At 43.6% G+C, this 19,595-nt stretch overlaps 1 protein-coding gene across 3 annotated transcripts in view; it reads right to left on the bottom strand.

Annotated features, from left to right (window-relative positions):
• Window positions 1-19,595, bottom strand: part of CHL1 (cell adhesion molecule L1 like) — a 127,716-nt gene that overhangs the window by 15,393 nt on the left and 92,728 nt on the right. For all 3 annotated transcript variants that reach the window (XM_066558283.1, XM_066558284.1, XM_066558282.1), the window contains 10 exons: window positions 18,113-18,297; window positions 12,231-12,362; window positions 11,039-11,176; window positions 10,003-10,114; window positions 9,176-9,342; window positions 7,356-7,521; window positions 6,100-6,224; window positions 3,926-4,027; window positions 3,515-3,712; window positions 2,316-2,386 (listed from right to left, as the gene is read on the bottom strand). In XM_066558283.1, coding sequence (XP_066414380.1) covers window positions 2,316-2,386; window positions 3,515-3,712; window positions 3,926-4,027; window positions 6,100-6,224; window positions 7,356-7,521; window positions 9,176-9,342; window positions 10,003-10,114; window positions 11,039-11,176; window positions 12,231-12,362; window positions 18,113-18,297 — 1,396 coding nt within the window. The remainder of the gene's footprint in view (window positions 1-2,315; window positions 2,387-3,514; window positions 3,713-3,925; window positions 4,028-6,099; window positions 6,225-7,355; window positions 7,522-9,175; window positions 9,343-10,002; window positions 10,115-11,038; window positions 11,177-12,230; window positions 12,363-18,112; window positions 18,298-19,595) is intronic.

Consider the following 19,595-nt stretch of genomic DNA (forward strand, 5'->3'; position numbering starts at 1 on the left):
ATGTAAAAACAATAATTATTTACATAAAGTGTGTGAGAAAGTTCGTTACAAGAATGTAAACATCAGAAGGCTTAGAAGAACTTAGAAGAACAGGGCAACAGTTTTGGAATGTGTCTTACAACACTGGGAGAGAAAAGGGGCAAAAACCCCAAGCTTTGAGTTTTTGCTGTCATTTTAATTTGAGTATGATTGGAAGAACAACAAAATGACTTCAAGAGAAAGAAGGGTGAAAGGCTTGGATTAAAATCCAGATTAATTGCTAGGAGCCACATTTTTGCCTCCTACACACATCAGGTTTTGTTTTGCCACAGGTTTTCCTGTGTGAGGTAAAACCACACGCCTTCAGCACTACTGAATTGCACAGTTTGGCATAAGGCTGTGTGTGCCTTTTAGCAGAGATAAAATTTGCATTTTATCCTAGAATTTTATGGAGCACAGCAAGTTGGGTCATTAAAATTTAGATTTGTTCTAACTACACACCAAATGGTTGAAATTACGCCTGGACATTTAATGTGCAACTGCTGGGCCACTCTGCTTTTACCAATCAGCTGGAGAATTCTTCCCAGCAGGGTTTCCAGGTAATTAACAGGAATTTTTAAAATATTAGGAGATATAGAACAATAGCTTGTCATGAGACATCCTCAAACTGAGTTTATTTCTCTGAAAATGCATTACTTTAATTAAGAAAGTTAAATAATCACCTACCCTACCAAAAAAGCTAAGCAATGGAACAGCCGTGGGTGTTTCCCACCATATAGGCTGCTTTTAATAATATTTTAATATAGGCAAATATGAAATATATAATAGCTAGTTTGTATCCAAGAGGTCTGACAGGAAATATCATCAAATACCAGTAGAAAGTTATTCCCCTTTGATGTTCCTCATGCATGGGGAGACCTAAAGTTGGGGGATCTGCAAAAATTCCCACTGATCTGCTGTGCTGTGAGGACCTTTGGGGTGTCTGAGACAAAGGAATTGGGAGTTTGGGCAGCTTTCTCACAGGCACCACCTCCAGAGCGAAGATTCCAGGGAATGGGATTTGCAAGAGAAGCTGGAGAAGTAAAAAATTCCTCCTAAAAAACTGATTTCTTGGATAGAGTTAAATTGCAGGACTTTTATTTTGATCTCCCTTCAAGCTGCAAATCCTTGCCTGAAAATCCCAGTCACTACAGCTCAGCTGGTCTCTTAATCCAAAATAGGCAGATTAAGATCATTCTGCAGCCTTTGTCTGTCAGAAATAGCCTGTGCAGTGCCCAGCAGTTCCTCTGAAAAGCACACAGGAAATGCCATAAATAAATGAATATCCTGTTTAACAACATTTTAATGATTCAACAAGATTTAACCAAGCCCTTCCATCCCATTCTCTCCTTTTAGGCTCAGATTTCACTTCCACTTTTGCTCTGTCTGAGCAGTGATTATGAAGTTCCTGGTGCTCAAATCCCAGTACTTCCCAGTAAACCTATGGGGTAATAAAACTCTGCATTTCATGGATTCATTAAAGTTGGAAAAGACCTCCAAGATCAAATCCAACCTTTTCTGAGAGGAAGAATTGTCTCTCCTGACCCTGGGCTAAAAATCCCATTCAAGTCCAAGCCCATGGATCTTGAGGGCCATCTCCTTTTGGATGAAATTCTACCCCAAACCATGACTTCCCAATGGGGAAACATTTGTTGCTCTTTGCTGGGAGCAGCAGATTGAGGAGTAAATCTCATGCAAATTGTGTGTAATTCCAGCCTCAACAAAAACCTGCTTCCCTGCACAGTTGTGGATATTTGTGCTAAATGAAGGAATACATAACTCAACTGCTGGCACAGAAGCTCAAGGCTTAAAACCCAGGAAATTTGAAGCCTGGAAACCATCCTCAAGACTTTTACATAATTCCTTGGATGCACATCACAGGCTTTGGAGGTTTATCCACATTCCTTTAGTTCTTGGTGTAAAAATTCAAGCTCACATTCTCTTGGGCAAGGGATCTGTGGTGTTTTTAAACTTCCAGGCTGCAAGGGCAGAAGCCATGAGCCACCCATCCCCTCCCTGGGCCTGGCTGGTAATTTTAATTGCAGAGCAGGGTAAGACCACAATTATTTGAAGCAGTTTCTTGCATACAAGAAGCAGAAAAGAGCAAATTTTGGTAAATTCTCAAAGTGCTTAACAGGAATTCCATATTTTTTAATACCTTGTGAAGTCAGACATGAAAAACAGCCTTTTGAAATAAAAATGATACTGGGGTTGAAAATGCAGAATAAATTTAAGTCAAATTCATCTTTCAGAAGAAAAAAGGATCGTTCCTACAGGATTTGCTAATCTTGCCTTACCTCCCATTTCATCACCATTTCATTGGGTTCAGAAGCTTCTACTCGGATGTTCTCTGGGTTTTTATCTGGAGCTGAAACCACACAGGTGACAAGGTCAGTTTGCACATCCCATTTATTTGCATTCGGTATTCAAATGCCAAAAAGGATGGGAAATTCCCCTATTAGTGACAGACACTTAACCAAAAAACGTTCATGAGATGAATGGCTTGGATCAGCAAAGCTGATGGGACCCAAGCACGTCGTTTATGCAGTTTGGATTCCTAAGTGTCCCTGCTGGCTGGAGCCACCAGCTAACATGGAACTGTGACTTTTGGATTTGAAAGCACCAGATGTGGGGGGATTCTGAGGAAGAGGTTTTTCTCCCTGTGGGGATAACAAACAGAAGGTGCATCATTAGAGGTGCACACACAGCTGGAAAGCTGAGGAGGGAGCTGAAATTGGTGCAAATGGGGGGAAAAAAGAGACAAAATGCCAAGGAATGCAAATGCTGTGCTGAACAGTTGGCCTCTAAAATGACTTTCAGGGAGACAACATTTTCTGTCACAGTGAATACTCTATAAATGGAGATTTTTGACAAGTGCTCCTGAAAGGCTCCTTCTAAACCCAGCCCTTCTGCAGGAACTGCTTGTCCATGAAGGTCTGCAAAGGGTGGAAAATCAGCAGAGTGAGGTGTTGGAGGTGTAGGAAAACTCAGCAGTGTGGACTCCTGCCTTTGCCATCTTCAGGAATTTAATGCAGCGCAGCAAGTTGGGTCATTAAAATTTAGATTTGTTCTAACTGCACATCAAATGCTCAAAACAATGCCTGGACATTTGATGTGCAACTGCTGGGCTGCTCTTTTTTTACCAGTCACTGAAGAATTCACCCCAGCAGGGCTCCCATCGCATTAATATCTAAAATATCAGAATATAGCTTGTCACGAGACATCCTCCATATGATTTTACTTCTCTGAAAATGCACTGCTTTAGTTAATCTAAATGCTCACCTGCCCCACCAAAATTACTGAGGGTTATTCCAGTCCACCAAACCAGCTGGGGGTAATTCCCACCACAAGATCTACTTTTAAAAATCCCTGAGGCTGCCACTGAGCAGCGCAAGCTACCGTGATTCCTTCACACCCTCTGGAGCATGGGAGGGCACAGACACTCCAAAAAAAGGACTGAAATTGTGAATATTTAGGAAAGCAGAGCCAGGTTTACCAGCGGGAGGGGTCGCATAGCGCAGGGATGGTTTGCTGGGCTGGCTCCTGCCCACGGCGTTGACGGACACCACGCGGAACTGGTAATTCACGTACGGGGCCAGGGGCAGCAGGGCTGTGGTGTCATTCCCTGGCACTCTGATGAGCTCCTGCCACGTTTCTGGCTCCCAGTGGTTCTCTTCAAACTCTATAATTGACTCTGGGCAGGAAAAACGACCAAAAAAAAGTAAAAAAAGATTAAAAAAAATCCAACTTAGTGTGAACAGCGCGGGTGGAAATGAACTTGCAACAAACAAACTGTCATAGTTAAAGTGATTAAATCTGGCCATCAGCAGGGTTTGTGTCCTGTGACAATCAGGACATGCCAGAATTTTAAACAGCCCTAAAAATTATGCTGAAAACCCCTTCCTACCATTAACAGGGCTGTTATGGCTGGCTCCAGCTTTCCAGGAGAGTCGAACGCTCCGGTTTTGGTTTTCCGAGAGCTGGAGGTCTTCTGGTGGGTCAGGAACATCTGAGAAATAAAGGAGAAGTGTCAGGAGCACAGCAAAGGTATTTCTGTTTGTCCTGGCATTTTCCAGAGGGTTGGAACAGCACAGTCAGTGATGATGGTGGTGAAACACCTCCTGATTTCAAGATGGACAGGTTGTGGAAAGTGGGAATTGCTTTGAAACATCCCGAATCTTCAGGTGCTGATTTTTGCCTTAAGCACAGAATCCTTCTGGAATTCATTTCCCCCTACCTGCATTATTGTGCTTGCCAAGGTTTGCTTAATTAATGGGTACTGACCCTGTTCTGGGCAGGTCCAGCATCACGGGGTTTTACCCTGGGACAAAGCAGAGTGGGAGAAGGAGCCTCAGCTCTGGCAGTTACTGAACTTTGCCTTTGAGGGTGTGAGGGAAAGGAGAACACTCATTATCCCAGCCATGGGATCTGCATTAATGGAGAACTGGGAAATTCACTACCTGCCAGCTCAACTAATGCTGTCCCGACTAAACTTTTGACTGACAATGTCATTTCTTACAGAAAAATCAGTGATTTCTACCACCACAACTGTCTTTGCCATTGTGAAAAAAAATTCACTGCATTCGTACTGATTTTTTAAAATTACAATACTGAGTTTTTATCTCAGGATACATCAAGAAGTTAAAAAGTTTATGTTTAGATTTTTTTTCTTTTCTTTTTATTTCTTTCCCTATTTCTCTCATACCTGGGAAAATATCAGGAAAGCACAGTTTAATCTGCAGGCATGTTGCTGCTCTATCCTCGGAGCACAGGTGGTTAAAATTCAATATATTAATTTAAAGATAGTGACGGTGTATCTTAAATATTCTCACCCCTCTACCTGTTCATTAAACACACAACAAATACTTAGAATTATTGTAATTGAATATTTATTTTACTCTTAGTTGCCCCTAACCTGATGTCTCTATTTAGTTCTTCAGTCAGCCCACCAGTCCTTGATTGCAAAAACCTGAATTTTTCACTTGGAAAATAAGATGTTGTTAATTCACCAAGACATTTCTCATATGCAATAAATAAGGGAAAAGAGCACAAAACTGTTTTTCTTCTTCTGCAAAGCACCTTTTTAAAGAGGAATAAAATGCTTTATGAAATTTTAATAAGTGAAGTAACGAATAATCTACAAACATTTTGAATTATACAGCACCGAAAGACACAGCACCATAAATAATGTACACAGCATCTTCCTAATTTATTATTTACTGAAAAATATCACTCCTTTAAAATGGAAAACATCTTGAAGGGCAGATTGACTTATTTCTTGCTGCAATCACTGCCAGCAATAAACACAAATGTAAAATGAAGCAAAAATAAATGTACTTAAAATTATGCAAAGCTGATAGAGAATCATAAAATCACAGAATGGTTTGGGTTGGAAAGAACTTTAGAGATTACCTAATTCCAGACCCCTGCCATGGGCAGGGATACCTTCACCTAGACCAGGCTGGCTAAAATTGAAACCACAAAGCAGAATTTTGGTTGCTGCCCTTGGGTGCAACAGGTGCACAACACTCCACAAATTCCTCCTTTTAATTCCAAGGGGTCCTTCAGGGAGGGATGGAGGTGGTGAGGATGCTCTCACAAGGCCAAGCTTCTGACCCAGGGGGTCAAGGCTCTTCTCTTTGCCCCAGGACAATCATTCATGCTCAATTCACAAATAAAATAAATTCCTTTTAGGTGCTTAACCAGCAGTGATCTTCTGAGGAGCTGCACATCCAAATATTGGCCTGATGGCCTTCAAAAACCAGTCCAATTCTTGTGAAGGACTGACCAAGGACTTCAAAGCAGCAGCAGAACCATTCTTAGTATGCTCTCACAGCCTGGGCAACTCCTGCAGCCACTGGGCTGAGGCAAAAATGCTGCCTCACCTTGCTACAGCCAAGATGAAAATAAATTGAGCTGGTGTCAGCATCACCATTCCCAGAGATAAGGGACAGCACAGCTGAGCTTAAGGAGTGAGAGGCTGTGTGAAATTGGGTTATTGAGGCTCTGTGAAAGGAAGCAAACAAGTGCTGCAGTGGCAATTCCTGCTGCAAGGAGTTGCAGCAGGAAAATTGACCTTACCCAGAACTATCAGCTGTGCCTCGGCCTCAGCAGTGTCCAGGGCAGTGCTGGCCACACACTTGTAAACTCCCTGATCCTCCAGGAGCACACTGGATATGAACAGGGTATCCCTGTCCAAAATGATCCTGCAAGGAAGAAAAAAACAAAAGGTAATAAGGATGAGAAAAATATGTAAGATGAGTATGACACGCAGACGTTGTTCCCTGAAAAATTGTTCATAATAGAACTTGGCACAGGGCACTTTCATCAAATAGCTGCACACTGGGCCTGCTACATTAAAATGTAGTTGTGGCTCTGCTCTACACTGTGCTGAGGAGTATTATTTGTATTTTGTGGCAATTTAGCCTCCGTGGCTGGAGGCTGGCCTGTCAATCCTGCTCTGAAAAGAAGCACTGGATGAGCGTCTGGGCCATAGGATTTTGGCATGTCATTAATGAGACAAATATATGGGGTTTGTGATGGAATTTTTGCAAGACTGAGGGAAACTGAGCATTCCCAAGGCACTTGTGTCATGTCCAAAGCAGCAGAGCAAAGAATCCAAGGCCGTGGGCTCCATGGTAGACATGGAGTTTCCATGGCACTGCCTCACCACCCTACGAGGGCCCAGCAGGACTTTCAGCCTCTCCACATTTAGAAATCATCTCTCCCCTGTGGTAATTAATAAAGACATCTGATTTCCCCCTGAGGGGCCCCTCTATGGAATAAAGACTGAACTCCAGCCTCCTGAGGTCAATGAAAACCCAAAAATAGGGCAAAATTCAGCCTGCAAATCCTAAACTCATATGTAGGAAGGATTCATGGCAGAACCCCTGAAATCTGTTTACCATTGCTTCAACATTGCAAAGACTTTGTTTTGGCCAAATAAGTGCAAACTATTAGACAGGACTGGTTCCACTGAAGTGGAGAAACAACCTGCAGTGGGATCAGGGTTGTGGTTTTGGGTTGGGCCAACATTTATATTATTCATAAAAATATAGATATGTGCTATGTATATATTAATATATAATTTTATATTCTGCTATGATGGTACCAGAGTTAATAAACCCAAACCCATTTGGCTCAAAACTCACACTGCTGCATTTATATTCAGATGTGTGTAAAATGCAGATCCACTCGCATATCACATGGAGAATTCTTTGCAGACACAAATTTGCATTTCAAGCTATTAAGGCTCATGTCTAATGAAACTCCAGCTCCAGCGCCACACCAGATTATCCAGCTGAGATCAAGAACAGCCTTGTTCCTTCCCCACTCACCTGCCACCTTCTGTGCTGTTGACTGGCAGCTCACCTCCATCCTTCCTCCAGGATAATTTAAAACTGTGTTTCAAGTGGGAATCATACTCAGCCTGGCATTTCAATAAAATGGAATGTGATTTCAGCACTCGGGGGTTCTTCGGAGTAACAACAAGTTTTGTAGCATCTGATTGATCACAGAAAAACACTTTGATTAGGTGAGAGAGGGGCTATTACATCAAATTTTCACCAAGCACTTCATCTACACAAATCAACCTCAGGAGCAACAACCACGTCTCTTTTTTGTTATATATACAAACATTTCAAGTGAAGGATGGTGGGGTTTGAAATAGATATTTGCCAAGATTTCATTTTTTTTATCTTGAAACATTTTTTTGATCTTCAAATGTTTTTTTTTTTATCTTGAAACATTTTTTAGTTCACTCGAAACCAAAGAGCTCCAGAAAAAAAAAATCCTCAAAAAAAAAAAAAAAAAGTTACAGGTGAAAATCCTTGTTAGCAGCTTGTCATGAAATGGATGATAAAAAAAGAAAAGGCTTGAATATGATTTTTATGTCTAATTGCCATTTGAAATAAGCTTTGGCAATGATCCAAGAAAAATTACAAGCATATTAAAGTCAAGTGAGAAAAAATTATTGCAATCAAGTTCGTTCTTTTAATTGACTATAATCTGAATACAGAAACAGATGAATAAGTAAGAAGAAAGCACTTAGCTGAATTTATTTCTGCAGTGAAATGTTGCTCTGTGAGAATTTCATTGTACATTTTCATGTTTATTAGCACTGTAAAATTCCCAAAGCCAAGAGAGTGGGTGGAAATGGAACACAATGAGTGAGCTTCTTCCTCAAGTTTGTCACAGCAAGCCTACATCAGAGAGCTTTGCTAATTGAGTATTTAAGGGTTTTGGGTTTTTTTATTGGCAAGCCCTAAATCCTAAGCAAATTTGTAGAAAACCCACTAAATGCCACCTGTGTGCCCAACAGGAGCTGCCCACTGCCATCACATCCTCCAGGGAAAACCCAGGGAAAACCCTTCCTGCAACCAACCACACAAATCCCTTAAAGCAGAGCTGCAGCACAAGGGATGGATCTCAAATTTATAAGTAAACACATCTGAGGATTTTTATTTGCTCTGTTTAAAAATATTTATCAACAAACAGGCAAAAGCCCAGTGCAAAATCCTTCAAGCAGCAGCACCCTGCAATGTGTTTGGTGGGAGTTAATCCAGTTTGGGATGTGGCTTCTGATCAAACAAATGGGAAGGAATTTTAGGGAAGGGAATCCCACAGCTGAGGGAGAAGCAGGAGCACATCTGGATCAACAAGGACCCCACCAAGCCCAGGAGCACAGGGTCAGCCAAGAGCCTGCCCTGAGTGTAACAGGGCAGTGACAAAAAGGAGGGAAAATCCTTTCAAGATAATGTGTAAATGCAAATTTTTGGTGACTTGTTCAGCTTCTGCAAGCATCCAGAAGAAAATGAGCAGCATGTGAGAGCATGGAGAAATCCAGCTGAAAAATTAAAGACTATATATATAAATATAAATATATATAAATATATAAATATATATATAAATATATATGTAAATATATATATAAATATATATATAAATATATATATAAATATATATATATGAGACCTGTGACAATTTCAGGTTGTAATATCCATAGAATTCCTGAAGTCACAGAGAATTCCTGAAGTCACAGAATAAATCTGTACCCTGGACTGAATATTCACTACTTCCTGAAAAACTGTAGACATAAAATCTTAGCAGCTGGGAAAGTTTTTGGTTTTTTTGTTTGTTTTTTTTTTTTTTTTCTCACCTCTTATATCCAGATTAGCAGTGATTGCTCTTTTCCCCACAGAATTGGCAGCCCAGCAGGCATAGGACCCCGAATCCTCCTTCTTTGTGTCCCTGATCTCCAGGGTGCCGTTCTTGTATAACTCGTAGTGAAATGCTGAAAGGGGCTCTATGCTGTCATCCTTAGTCCTAAAGGTGATGGAAACAGGCCTGGGTTACTGCAGGAAGTGTCAGTTCATGGTTAGGGGTTATTGCAGGGGAATTTTGGGACTCAGCTTTGCCACTGGGCAATTAAAGTCAGGATTAGTGAGATACTTCATGCAGCAAATCATAAAGTTCTGCACATCAAACCCACAGGGACAGAGTCTAAAAAGTTCTCTAAAATACTCTGTCTTTAATCTGCAGCTGCCACCTGCAATTTTATTGCACCTGTCACCTGCTGTGACAATCCTGTGATTTCCAAGCCTATGGAAGCATGTCCAGGTAAATGTGCTCTGTAAGTCACTGTGCTTCCACCTCAATAGTGTGTCCACACTTGAAGAGTTGCCAGCATTAAACTGATGAAGCTGCAGCAGGATTTGGCTATAAACAGCCTGGTTTTGTTTAATGTATATAGCTGGCACTTGTCTCAAACATGTATTGAAGACTTCCAGGAACTCTTTTTTCCAAACCAGTTCTTCAGAATTCTTAAAAGCACATTTAAAACCAGAACATTTACATTATATAGAGTTTTGTTGCAAATTTCTACTCTTAACTCCATAGAAATAATAACTAGCAGACTTTTCAAACTTGGGGAAGCCTACAGGAACTTGTTTCACGTGAAAAAAAACCCAATTCCCAGTATCTTACCATCTGACATCTGCTGCAGGTGAGGCAAAGATGTCACAGTGCAGGAAGGCGCTGTAACCCACAACCGTGGCGTAGTTTTCCCCATCTGGGGTCAGTATCAGGGGGGCAATATCTGCAGGAGAGAATTCAGGGTGAGCAGCAATGCATTTCAGAACTAGGAATATAAATACTGGCCCTGCATCCTGCCCTTTTCCAGCAAGGGTGAGAGGCTGAGGTGTTTAATGGGAATTTCACAGCTGTTTGGAAGAGTTGCACTACACAGCTGAGCTCTCAGAATCTTCACTGACAGAGATAACAGGGGTTTACTGCTAGACACGGCAGAAATTGAAGCATCCAGGAGAGAAAATAGACCCAGTTCTGCTGCCTCCAAAGATGTCTTTCATTAAATAAATTCCCCTCACTGCCTTTCTTCAAGGAACAGAATGAGCATCACAACTAAAATCAAAGATTAAAAATACACTTAATAATTCAAAACCAGCATTGTGGCCACAATTCGGTCCCCAGTGGGTTTGAATTCAAGTTTTTGAGCCCAACCACAACCACATTTTTAAAATATTCCAAAGCTCAGGAGTGCCTGTGCTAAGCACATCACACTGCCCATGATAAAACCTGTTGCATCAATCTGGACAATGTTTCTTAAAATCTGGGGCCATTCCAAAGGAACCATGAGATGCCCATGACCAGCCAAAGAAACCATGGAACCCAAGGGAACCATGAGGAACCCAAAGGAACCATGAGATGCCCAACCATGGAACCCAAGGGAACCATGAGGAACCCTAAGGAACCATGAGATGCCCAACCATGGAACCCAAGGGAACCATGAGGAACCCAAAGGAACCATGAAGTACCCAAGGGAACCATGAGGAACCCAAAGGAACCGTGAGATGCCCATGACCAGCCAAAGAAACCATGGCACCCAAAGGAACCATGAGGAACCCAAAGGACCCATGAGGTGGTGACAAGTCCCAGGCTGCTGTGAGGATTCAGCTGGGGTTGTGGATGTGCTCCCTGGGAGGGGACAGCCCGGGGCACTCACTGAGCACGTTGATGTTGGCGCTGGCCAGGATGGTGCCGTGCTTGTTGGTGGCCTCGCACTGGAACACGGCGCTGTCCTGAAGCTGCAGGTTGGTCAGGCTGATCTCCCTGGTGGAGACTCTCCCTCGGAAGGTCCTGCCTGGAAAACACCAGATTGTGTCAGCAGCTGGAGGAGCTCTGCTACTGGGGAGCTCCCAGGCTCTCCTCACTGCTTGGAAGACAAAGGAAAGAACGTCTTGAGGTTCCAACCAAAACCGTGTCCATCAGCTGTGAGCTCCAGGGCTCTGCCTTTGCCAGCAGTCCCATGGCCTGAGGGAAGTGCTCCAGAGCACCAAATTCCAGTAATTTCACCACAGTGATTTTTGAAATGATAATAATACTGCTACACCACTGCTCCCCAGCTCCCTGGGCTTACTCAGAAGCACAAAGGAGCCCTTGAGCTGTCCCAGATACCCAAAAGATGGGAGAGTTACTGGGCAGCACCTCAAAGGTACCACAGCTCCACATGTGCAATGTTCACCACCACCCTCTTCAAGAATCCTATTTAAATATTAGTGTATTTAAGTAAATAAACAATTCATATCTAAAGAGGTGCCAAACCAGACATCACTCAGCATGTTTGGACTTGTGAGTCTCTTTAAATTGGGTGATACAGACGCACACTGTCACCATCATATTTTCTGAAAAATCCTTTTGCCAGGATTGCTTCTCCTGGGAAGCTGAGAAGCTTCAGAGAAAAATGAAAACAATAATTATCTGATTGCTTCTCCTGTGTTTTGCTGCTTTAGAATGTGGTTTGGGCATTGTTACCAACTGGTCATTGTTTGATTGGTTTCCGCTGTGAATTGTTTTGATTTAATGACCGATCACGGTCAGGCTGTGTCAGGACCCTCAGGAGGGAGTCACGAGTTTTTAATTATCATTCTTTGTGACCTTCTGGCTGTATCCTTTCTCTATTCTTTAGTATAGTTTTTGTATAGTTTTAGTATAGGATTATAATATAATATGATGTAATATAATATAATGTAATGTAATATAATGTAATAGAATAGAATAGAACAGAATAATAATTTATCCTTCTAAGAACATGGAGTCAGATTCATCATTCCTTCCTGCTACGGGGGACCCCAAAAATACCCCAGCACACCCCAGCTGGGCAGGGCCTGGAGGAGCAGCCTGGCCCCTGCACCTACCATCGATGGGCATCCCGTTGAGCTTCCACTGGATGCTGGGCTCGGGGTTCCCGATGGCCTCGCACAGCAGCACCAGGTTTGCCCCCACGCTGTAGACCCCACCCTCGGGCTTCTTCAGCCACTGGGGAGGCTCTGGGAAAAGAGACAGAGCAGGGATCAGTTGATGCCTTTTTGGGAGTACCTAAGAAGAGAGGCTAAACTAAATTAAAGGAATAAAAAGCTGTTCTATTCATTGAAGGGTTTCAGGTACATTTAGGGCAGCCCCAGGGGCTGCACCCGAAAATGGATGATGGGTCAGGGTTTTCACACTTTTATAAGTTTGGTCCATTTGCATAATTGGGGGTGAATCTGCAAATTCCAGCTTCAGGTAATGAAGTCATTGAGCCCAAGTTTGCTCCCCCAACTCCCTTTTGTTCCCATCTCTGGGCCCTGAGGCAGTGAGGTGTCCTTGATTGCCAGGCCTGGAGAGGAATTGTTGTGTCTGCCCCAAATGGGGAAGCAGCAGCAGCTCCCACTGAGTGTGGAGTTTGAAGTTACACACTGAAGAACTGCAGGGTTACAAATAGATGGAAAATAGAAAAGCTGCAATCCTGAGGCATCACAGTCACAGCCCCTCTGCTGTTGCTGGGATTCTCCACGAGATGGCAAACGCCACCAACACTTCCCAGCCGCTGCTCACAGCCCATCCATCAATGGCTGAGCTGCATTCCTTGTATTTCCCGAGGAAAGGAAAGGTGGAATTGGCATCAGCACCCGCCAGTGCTGTCCTGCAAGCTGGGTGGAGGAACGGGCAGTGTTCATCCAGGTGGGAAATGGATGCACAGGGAGGGAGAGGCTGGGAAGGAGGGAATGGGTCAGCATTTCCACAAGGACCCTCAGATCTGAGTGTGATCTACGAATTAAGGTGAGGCTATTGCAGCAAGACAAACAAGGTGGGAACATCCATCCAGCTCAAATTCCCCTCCATAGGCACGAGCAATGGCTCCCATCACCTTCCCTGGGAGCTGACAGAGCTCCAGGACAGCATTGATCCACCTTTGATCCACCTGCCCGTCTCCCTGTGCCGAGGAAATGCACCATCACCTTGATTTCCTGTTTTTCCATGCTGTGCTCAGACCAGAGGCTGATCCATACCACATTTAGGAATGGTAACACGTTCTCTCGTGGCTGGGGGTGAGTGGTTTGGGTGCCCACAGGGTGGTGGTAGAGGAGCAGCCATGTGCTGCTGCATTCCCCCTGCTCTCCTTTCCCAGCTGTTCCACGAAGCTCTGGAAAAACTGAGCTCTGCAGAGCAGCCCCGGAGCATCAGGTACCCAAACCTCGTGTGGAACAGACATCCATAATGAGAGAAGGGAAATGAAGGGGGAGGAAAGGGAATTTATCTCATAAATGCTTAATTCTGACTGAACACATGTCCCTGAGCTCTCAGTGGGCAGCCTCAACCCAAAACACAGCCTTGAATTGATCATTTCCCCTTGAAAGGCACCAAACTTTGAGATTTTTACACCAGACCTGACATTGCCTCTTCTGCAAGTGCTGGGAAGATCACTGGGCCTCTTTCCCTATTAAAAAGGTGAGGTAATGTAGGGAAAACCTGAGGATTCATTAGTTAATGCTCACAAAATGCTTTGAAGATTAACAGAGCTGTTGCCTGGGAATGCAGCAACAGATGTTATCAGGGAGATATGCTAAAGCAAAACACCACTGCTCACACTCAGAGATATTTTAAAAAACCACCCCTAGAGTGGGATGCATTTCCACACCCAGAGCAGCATTCCCACAGGAGAGCACCCAGGAATGGTTTAATTAACATATAAAGACTGAAGTCAAATTCAAACCACTAAAGCTTATTTAAAATGATGAAACCATCCCACTTCCTTCACACAGCAGGGATTTTTCTACCAACATCCTCACTCAGTGCTTCTTCCCATCCCACAGTGACATGACCACATCTGTTCATCTTGCTGGTATTTGGCTCCAGGGAAAAAACTCTGCAAACACCAGAACATTTTGGGTTTGCAGCTCTTTTTTCTTCTCTCTCATATACACCATGGTTTCACCAGGAAAAGATGAGTCAAAGGCATGGAGGTGAAAAGGTTTGTAGCAGTCCTGATTGAATTGCTGGTTTGGAATTTTTTCTCTAAATCTGCCACAAACTGAGATAGAATATCTCCTTGATTTGGAGACACCAGGCACAGTCTGAATAAAAACCACCTGAAGGATCCCTTCCTACCCCCACCTGTGCCCACACTCTGGAGCTGTGAGCTGATATTTGATGTCACTGCTCCCCATTCTCAGCACTGGAATTGCTGTGGGTGCTCCAAGGAACTGAAGAGGCTGTGAAGTCAGAGGCAATGAGATTTTGCCAGGTGTGAAATGCAATTTCACAGAAAGGCTGAAGAACCTCTTTTCCACGTGGCAGATGTGCTATACCACTTAAAGTGTACAAAATATAAGAAAATATACACATATTTTTAGCAACTACAAAATCCAGGGGTTGGATAATCAAATAGTTTATCTGGAATGGCAAATATTTCACTGCATCATTTACTCTTCCTGGTAAGAGTTATTAATTTGCTCCTCCTGATTGATTTATGTCTTTATGGGAAATACTACAGATCCAGGAATGAAAAGGATCCAAAATGGGCATCTCCAACAGAATCTGAAATACCCACAAAGGATCCAAACTCTCCCCTCAGCCTCTCCCACTGTGTTCTCCCCATGAGTAGAACAAATTCAGGACATCTAACCAGCTCCAGTTTAACTCTCCCCAGGGAACTTGGTGGAGAATCTTCCATTCCTCTGGGGGCTGTTGTGCATTCCCCAGCTGTAATTTCTCCTAAATTAAAGATATCTTTATTTTTCCCCCCAAATGCCATGATTTTGAGCCCTGTGACCACCCCTGCTGCCTTCTCCTGACCTTTCCTGAAGAAGGTGAAGTTGTTAATCTGCTTACTTCAGGTGAGGCCTTCTCAGTTCCCAGCAGTCTCTTACAACAACACATTTCCTTCTATTTTCCAGGATGATTTTTGCCTTTTCTGCCAGAATAACACTTCCCAGAGATGTTCCTCCTGCCACCCCGTGGGTTCTCCCAATAAACCCAAGGAGGCATTTCCCAGCCTGTGCTGATGAGGCCAATCAGTGCTGCCTGGTGAGAACTGCTCTGTGCTTGTGGTTACTGAACCCATCCTTTCTATCCCACACCACCTTCCCAATTTGTCACTTCAAATCCTCCTCCCAAAGGCTGGGAATCCATCCCACCCCAGGGCCAGCAGCAGCTGCTGTTGTCACCTTGGGCTCTGCGTCCCTGTTGGAACAATTTTCCAGCAAAACAGAAAGCTTGAGCCTGATTAAAACACCCAGTTCTGCTTCTGCTTCCCATTAATTTAACCTCTTTTCTTTTGCTCTGGCTGAGTAATAAAAGTATTATGAGACATAACTGCAAAGGCCCTTAGCTATTACATTGTTACTATAATTAATCATTATATTGTAACAATTATTTCTATTAAACCCCACCTAGGAGCCTCAGTCGAGATCAAAGTAACTTTAGATCATTATGATCCTGCAAGATTTGGAGGTTATATGCTCATTTTCTGTGGGGTTTGGTGAACTACAAACCACAACCAAATAAACACTTGAAGTCAAAATAATTTGTGGGCTTGCTTTGCTGTTTTTTTTAGAAATAATTCTCTCTCATTTTAATAATAACAGTGGGGTTTTTGTGTCTGCTCAGGTATTCCAGGCTACATCTTCCCTTGCAAAGAGAGATTAAAATGCTCCAACAGTCAAACAATTTGCTTGCTGAATATTTTCATATGCTTGGTAATGATTGCCTGAATCTTTGCCCTCAGACTCGGTAGGATTAGGAAGTGGGCTGCATGCAAATATCATTAAAACTGGTACTTAGAAGGGTGGGTTGGTTTGAGGTCCTCAAATACCAGAAAGCAGAGCAGAAAACATGGCACAGTGACAGAAAAATCCTGATTTACACCCCAGCACTCCGCTGAGGATGGCTGCAGGTTAATAACACATAATTTTTCTTCCAAATTTAATTTTCTTCTCCCTGCATGCATCCTGTGAGAGGAACCTGTCAGGTCTGAGGAGCCCAACACCAGCAGCAGCTCCCTGCAGCCTCCTGAAATGAACGCTCAGGATGTGCCCTTGAGTGTGCTCACAGGAGCTCCTGCAGGAGTGATGAACGTGTCCACCTCTGATTAACGACAGCCACGTTTGCTGTCCAGCAACTGCAGGAGACAGCAGGGCTTGGGCTCAGGTTTACCTTGATTCCTTGGATGTGAGGTGACTCCTGATAGGAAGAATCCCTGCTGCTGACAGGAGCCACCTTTAGTTACACACATGGAAAATGGATTTAATACCAATTGGAAAAGGATTTTTTTTATGTTGCAGTGGCTGGAGTGGGATTATTTCCTTCTTTTCTCTTTTTCTAAGTTCTTATTTGTTAATAAGCAAAAATAACAATTTGCCAGGAAGTTTTCCTTCCTCTAGAAACTGTGGGAGAAGAAGGTCAATATTCAGAACTGCAAAATTAATGTTATTTCTCTGGTATTTTAGTTTTTGCAGCTCCTGCAATTTCTTTGAAGGAAATCGATTTTTTGCAGCCGATAAAATCATAGCCAGATTGTTAAAATATTCTGCTACAGCAGAGATGCTCCAAACCATCTGGAAGGATTTCTAGGAGTCAGCACTTCCCCTCCACCACAGCTGAGAACTTGCCATGGCCTGGGATCCTCCTCTGCCACACTCCCAGCAAGGGCAAGAGGGGTGCAAGGCTGGGTTGAGGGAATGGAGAGGAATCATCAGCCACTGGGTGAAAAGATATTTTCCTCAGCTGCTGAGCAAATACAGAGCAGGGAGCTCAAAGTGCTCTCCTCCCATCAGAAATCTGGTGACCACAGAGGGACGAGCAGCCCTGATGAAAATGAAGCCCTTGGAAGGTTCTACCAGGGTAAAACTGCCAGGGATTTGTTTTATTTTTTAAGAGGTTGGAGCATTTTTCATCAGGCAAATGTTTTCAGCAGGTTTTTCAGCTGGGCCTCAGGATTCTCAGTTTGTAGCTATTTATGGGCAGAGGAAGTGGCAGGGAGAGTTCCTGGTTCTGCAACAACTCCTCAGAGCTCTGCTGGCTCCTGGGAAAGGGCATCTCCACCTGCACACCTCAGGGACTGGGGAGAACTGAAAAAGGAGCCTTGGGTACTCATTGAGGTGACAAAAAGGGTCATATTTCCACTTTTTAACCGCTAAAAAATAGTAGAAAGCATCTTTTTTTACTTTGTTTCACAGGTTTTGTGATACTTTTCAGGGATTCCAGAAAACACTCCCAGCTCAGGTTGTGCCTGTACAAAAATCAGAGCAAGGGAACAGGTGAAGGAGGCAAGGGGTGGTACCTGTGCTCACTGAATTATCACAGCTCTCCCTAAGAGCCCACTTTTGGTGGAAAACAAAGAAAGGGACTTGAGCTAAATGTGCCTCTGATCCAGCCCAGCATAGCCATTTCCACAGTTTTTAAGAGCAAAAAGAATAATTAGATCTTTCTTCTGACCTTCAGCTTAGCACAAGACATTTCACCAATATCTCTGCTTGACTCCCTCACATCTTTAGAGTACTGAACCTGCTCACATATTTATATTGTCCCCTGCTTTTTAAGGCCTTCATGGTTCAGGGGGAAAAAAACCAAAAAGCATAATTTACATTTTTTGTTGCCTTTGTTTTAGAGGTGCTACTTTGTACAAACCTTCCCCAATCCAAGGGGCTGGCATTGATTGGTGGAGTTACTTGAGTCATATTAACCAAGAGCCTCCTTCACCTCCCTTTCCCCACCTTTTAGTCCCAAAACAGTAATTTTAGAAAAGAGGACTGAGCACCTTCCACATGCACGTGGAACTCGTGCCTGGCCCTGCCCACGGGGTTGCTGGCCGTGCACTGGTACGTCCCCTCATCAGCTGCTGTCACTTGGTCAATCTTCAGGGTCTTCCCAAAATTCTCTGTCTCTGGCTCATCCTTGGGCATGTTTCCTGTCACCTTGACCCAGCTGAGATGAGGAGTTGGGCTGAAAACAAAGGGAAAAAAATGAAGATTTTGAGTTGAGGACAAGAAGCTGCTGTGATGCTTCACATGGCAGAGCTGCTGTTCACACCCAGGGTTTGAGAGGTGCTTTTAGGGGATTTTGAGCTTTTAAAGCTTTGAAAACTCTGGGGCTCCCTAAGGGTTACAGCATGCAGCTACTCTGCTGCTCCCTGTGGGATTTTCACCAGGGCAAAGCTGCATTCCTTGGATGTGCCTTGGCATGGACAGCGGGAAAGGGGCCAGAGCTCATCCCCTCCTGCCCCACAAGAGCACCTGAGGACAGCCAGACTCCACTGCAGCGCTTGGGAGGTGGCTGAAATGCTCTTCCCATCCCTAGAAAGAGCCAGAAGTGACACAGACTTGGGGACAGACGTGGGGTTGGTGACCCCAGCACTCACAGGACAGGCGGCCACAGCGCCAGAGCTGCTCCTCCTGTGCCCATCTGTGCCCGTGGCTCCATGCCCAGGTACCCAGAAATTCTGCTGTTCCACCAGCCCTGCAAATATCCCATTATTCCCTCCCAGAGCCCTCATCCCACTCTTGTCCCAAAGCCAGCTCTGAGGCCGTGCCCTCCTGACGCTGCCACTGCTCAGGGTATAAATCTTTAAAAAGTGACAGATTGGAAATGTCCCTAATTCCCTATTTTGCAGTCGGGTGCCCCTGATCTGAGTTCCTTGAAATCCACTTCCATGGTCTGTGGACATTTGGCAGGGTGGATTGGCAGAGATGTAGGCAAAGCTGAGCGTTTTTCTGCTGAAAACAGGAATTTTAGCAAAGAAAAATAACGTTTTATTCTAAGAGTTGGCATTTTTGAAGGATTTCAATGAGAAGGTGTGCTTGGTGATACGACCAAAAAGTACTTTGTGTTCTTTCAAAAGTGACTGCTTTAAAAAAAAAACCCTTTTTTGTTAAAAAAAATTAATTTTCTAAAGAGTTTCCTGGAAAATTTAGAGTGACACAAAAATATTTCTTTCTTTTTACCTTTTTTCCAAAGGGACAGAAAGGCTTTTCTGGCTTTCTCTTCTTGTATCTGATATTAATCCTTGCACATCAAATTTCACATTTGATTATTGCCAAGGTGATTTCCATATTAAAAACTCTTGAAAACCCTCTAAAATCAGAGCTGTGGCTTTGGGGAGGTTTGTGGGCTGGCAGATTCACTTGGTGGGGAGTGAATTAGACAAGGAAATGTTGCAACAGGGAAGCAAAACTCACTGCAGATACCTGGAGTGAATCCAACAGAGACGAGTAATCCACCTCCTTTCAGGAATGCCAACTCAA

The sequence above is a fragment of the Molothrus aeneus genome, chromosome 12 (genome assembly GCF_037042795.1).
Source record: "Molothrus aeneus isolate 106 chromosome 12, BPBGC_Maene_1.0, whole genome shotgun sequence".
Lineage (NCBI taxonomy): Eukaryota > Metazoa > Chordata > Aves > Passeriformes > Icteridae > Molothrus > Molothrus aeneus.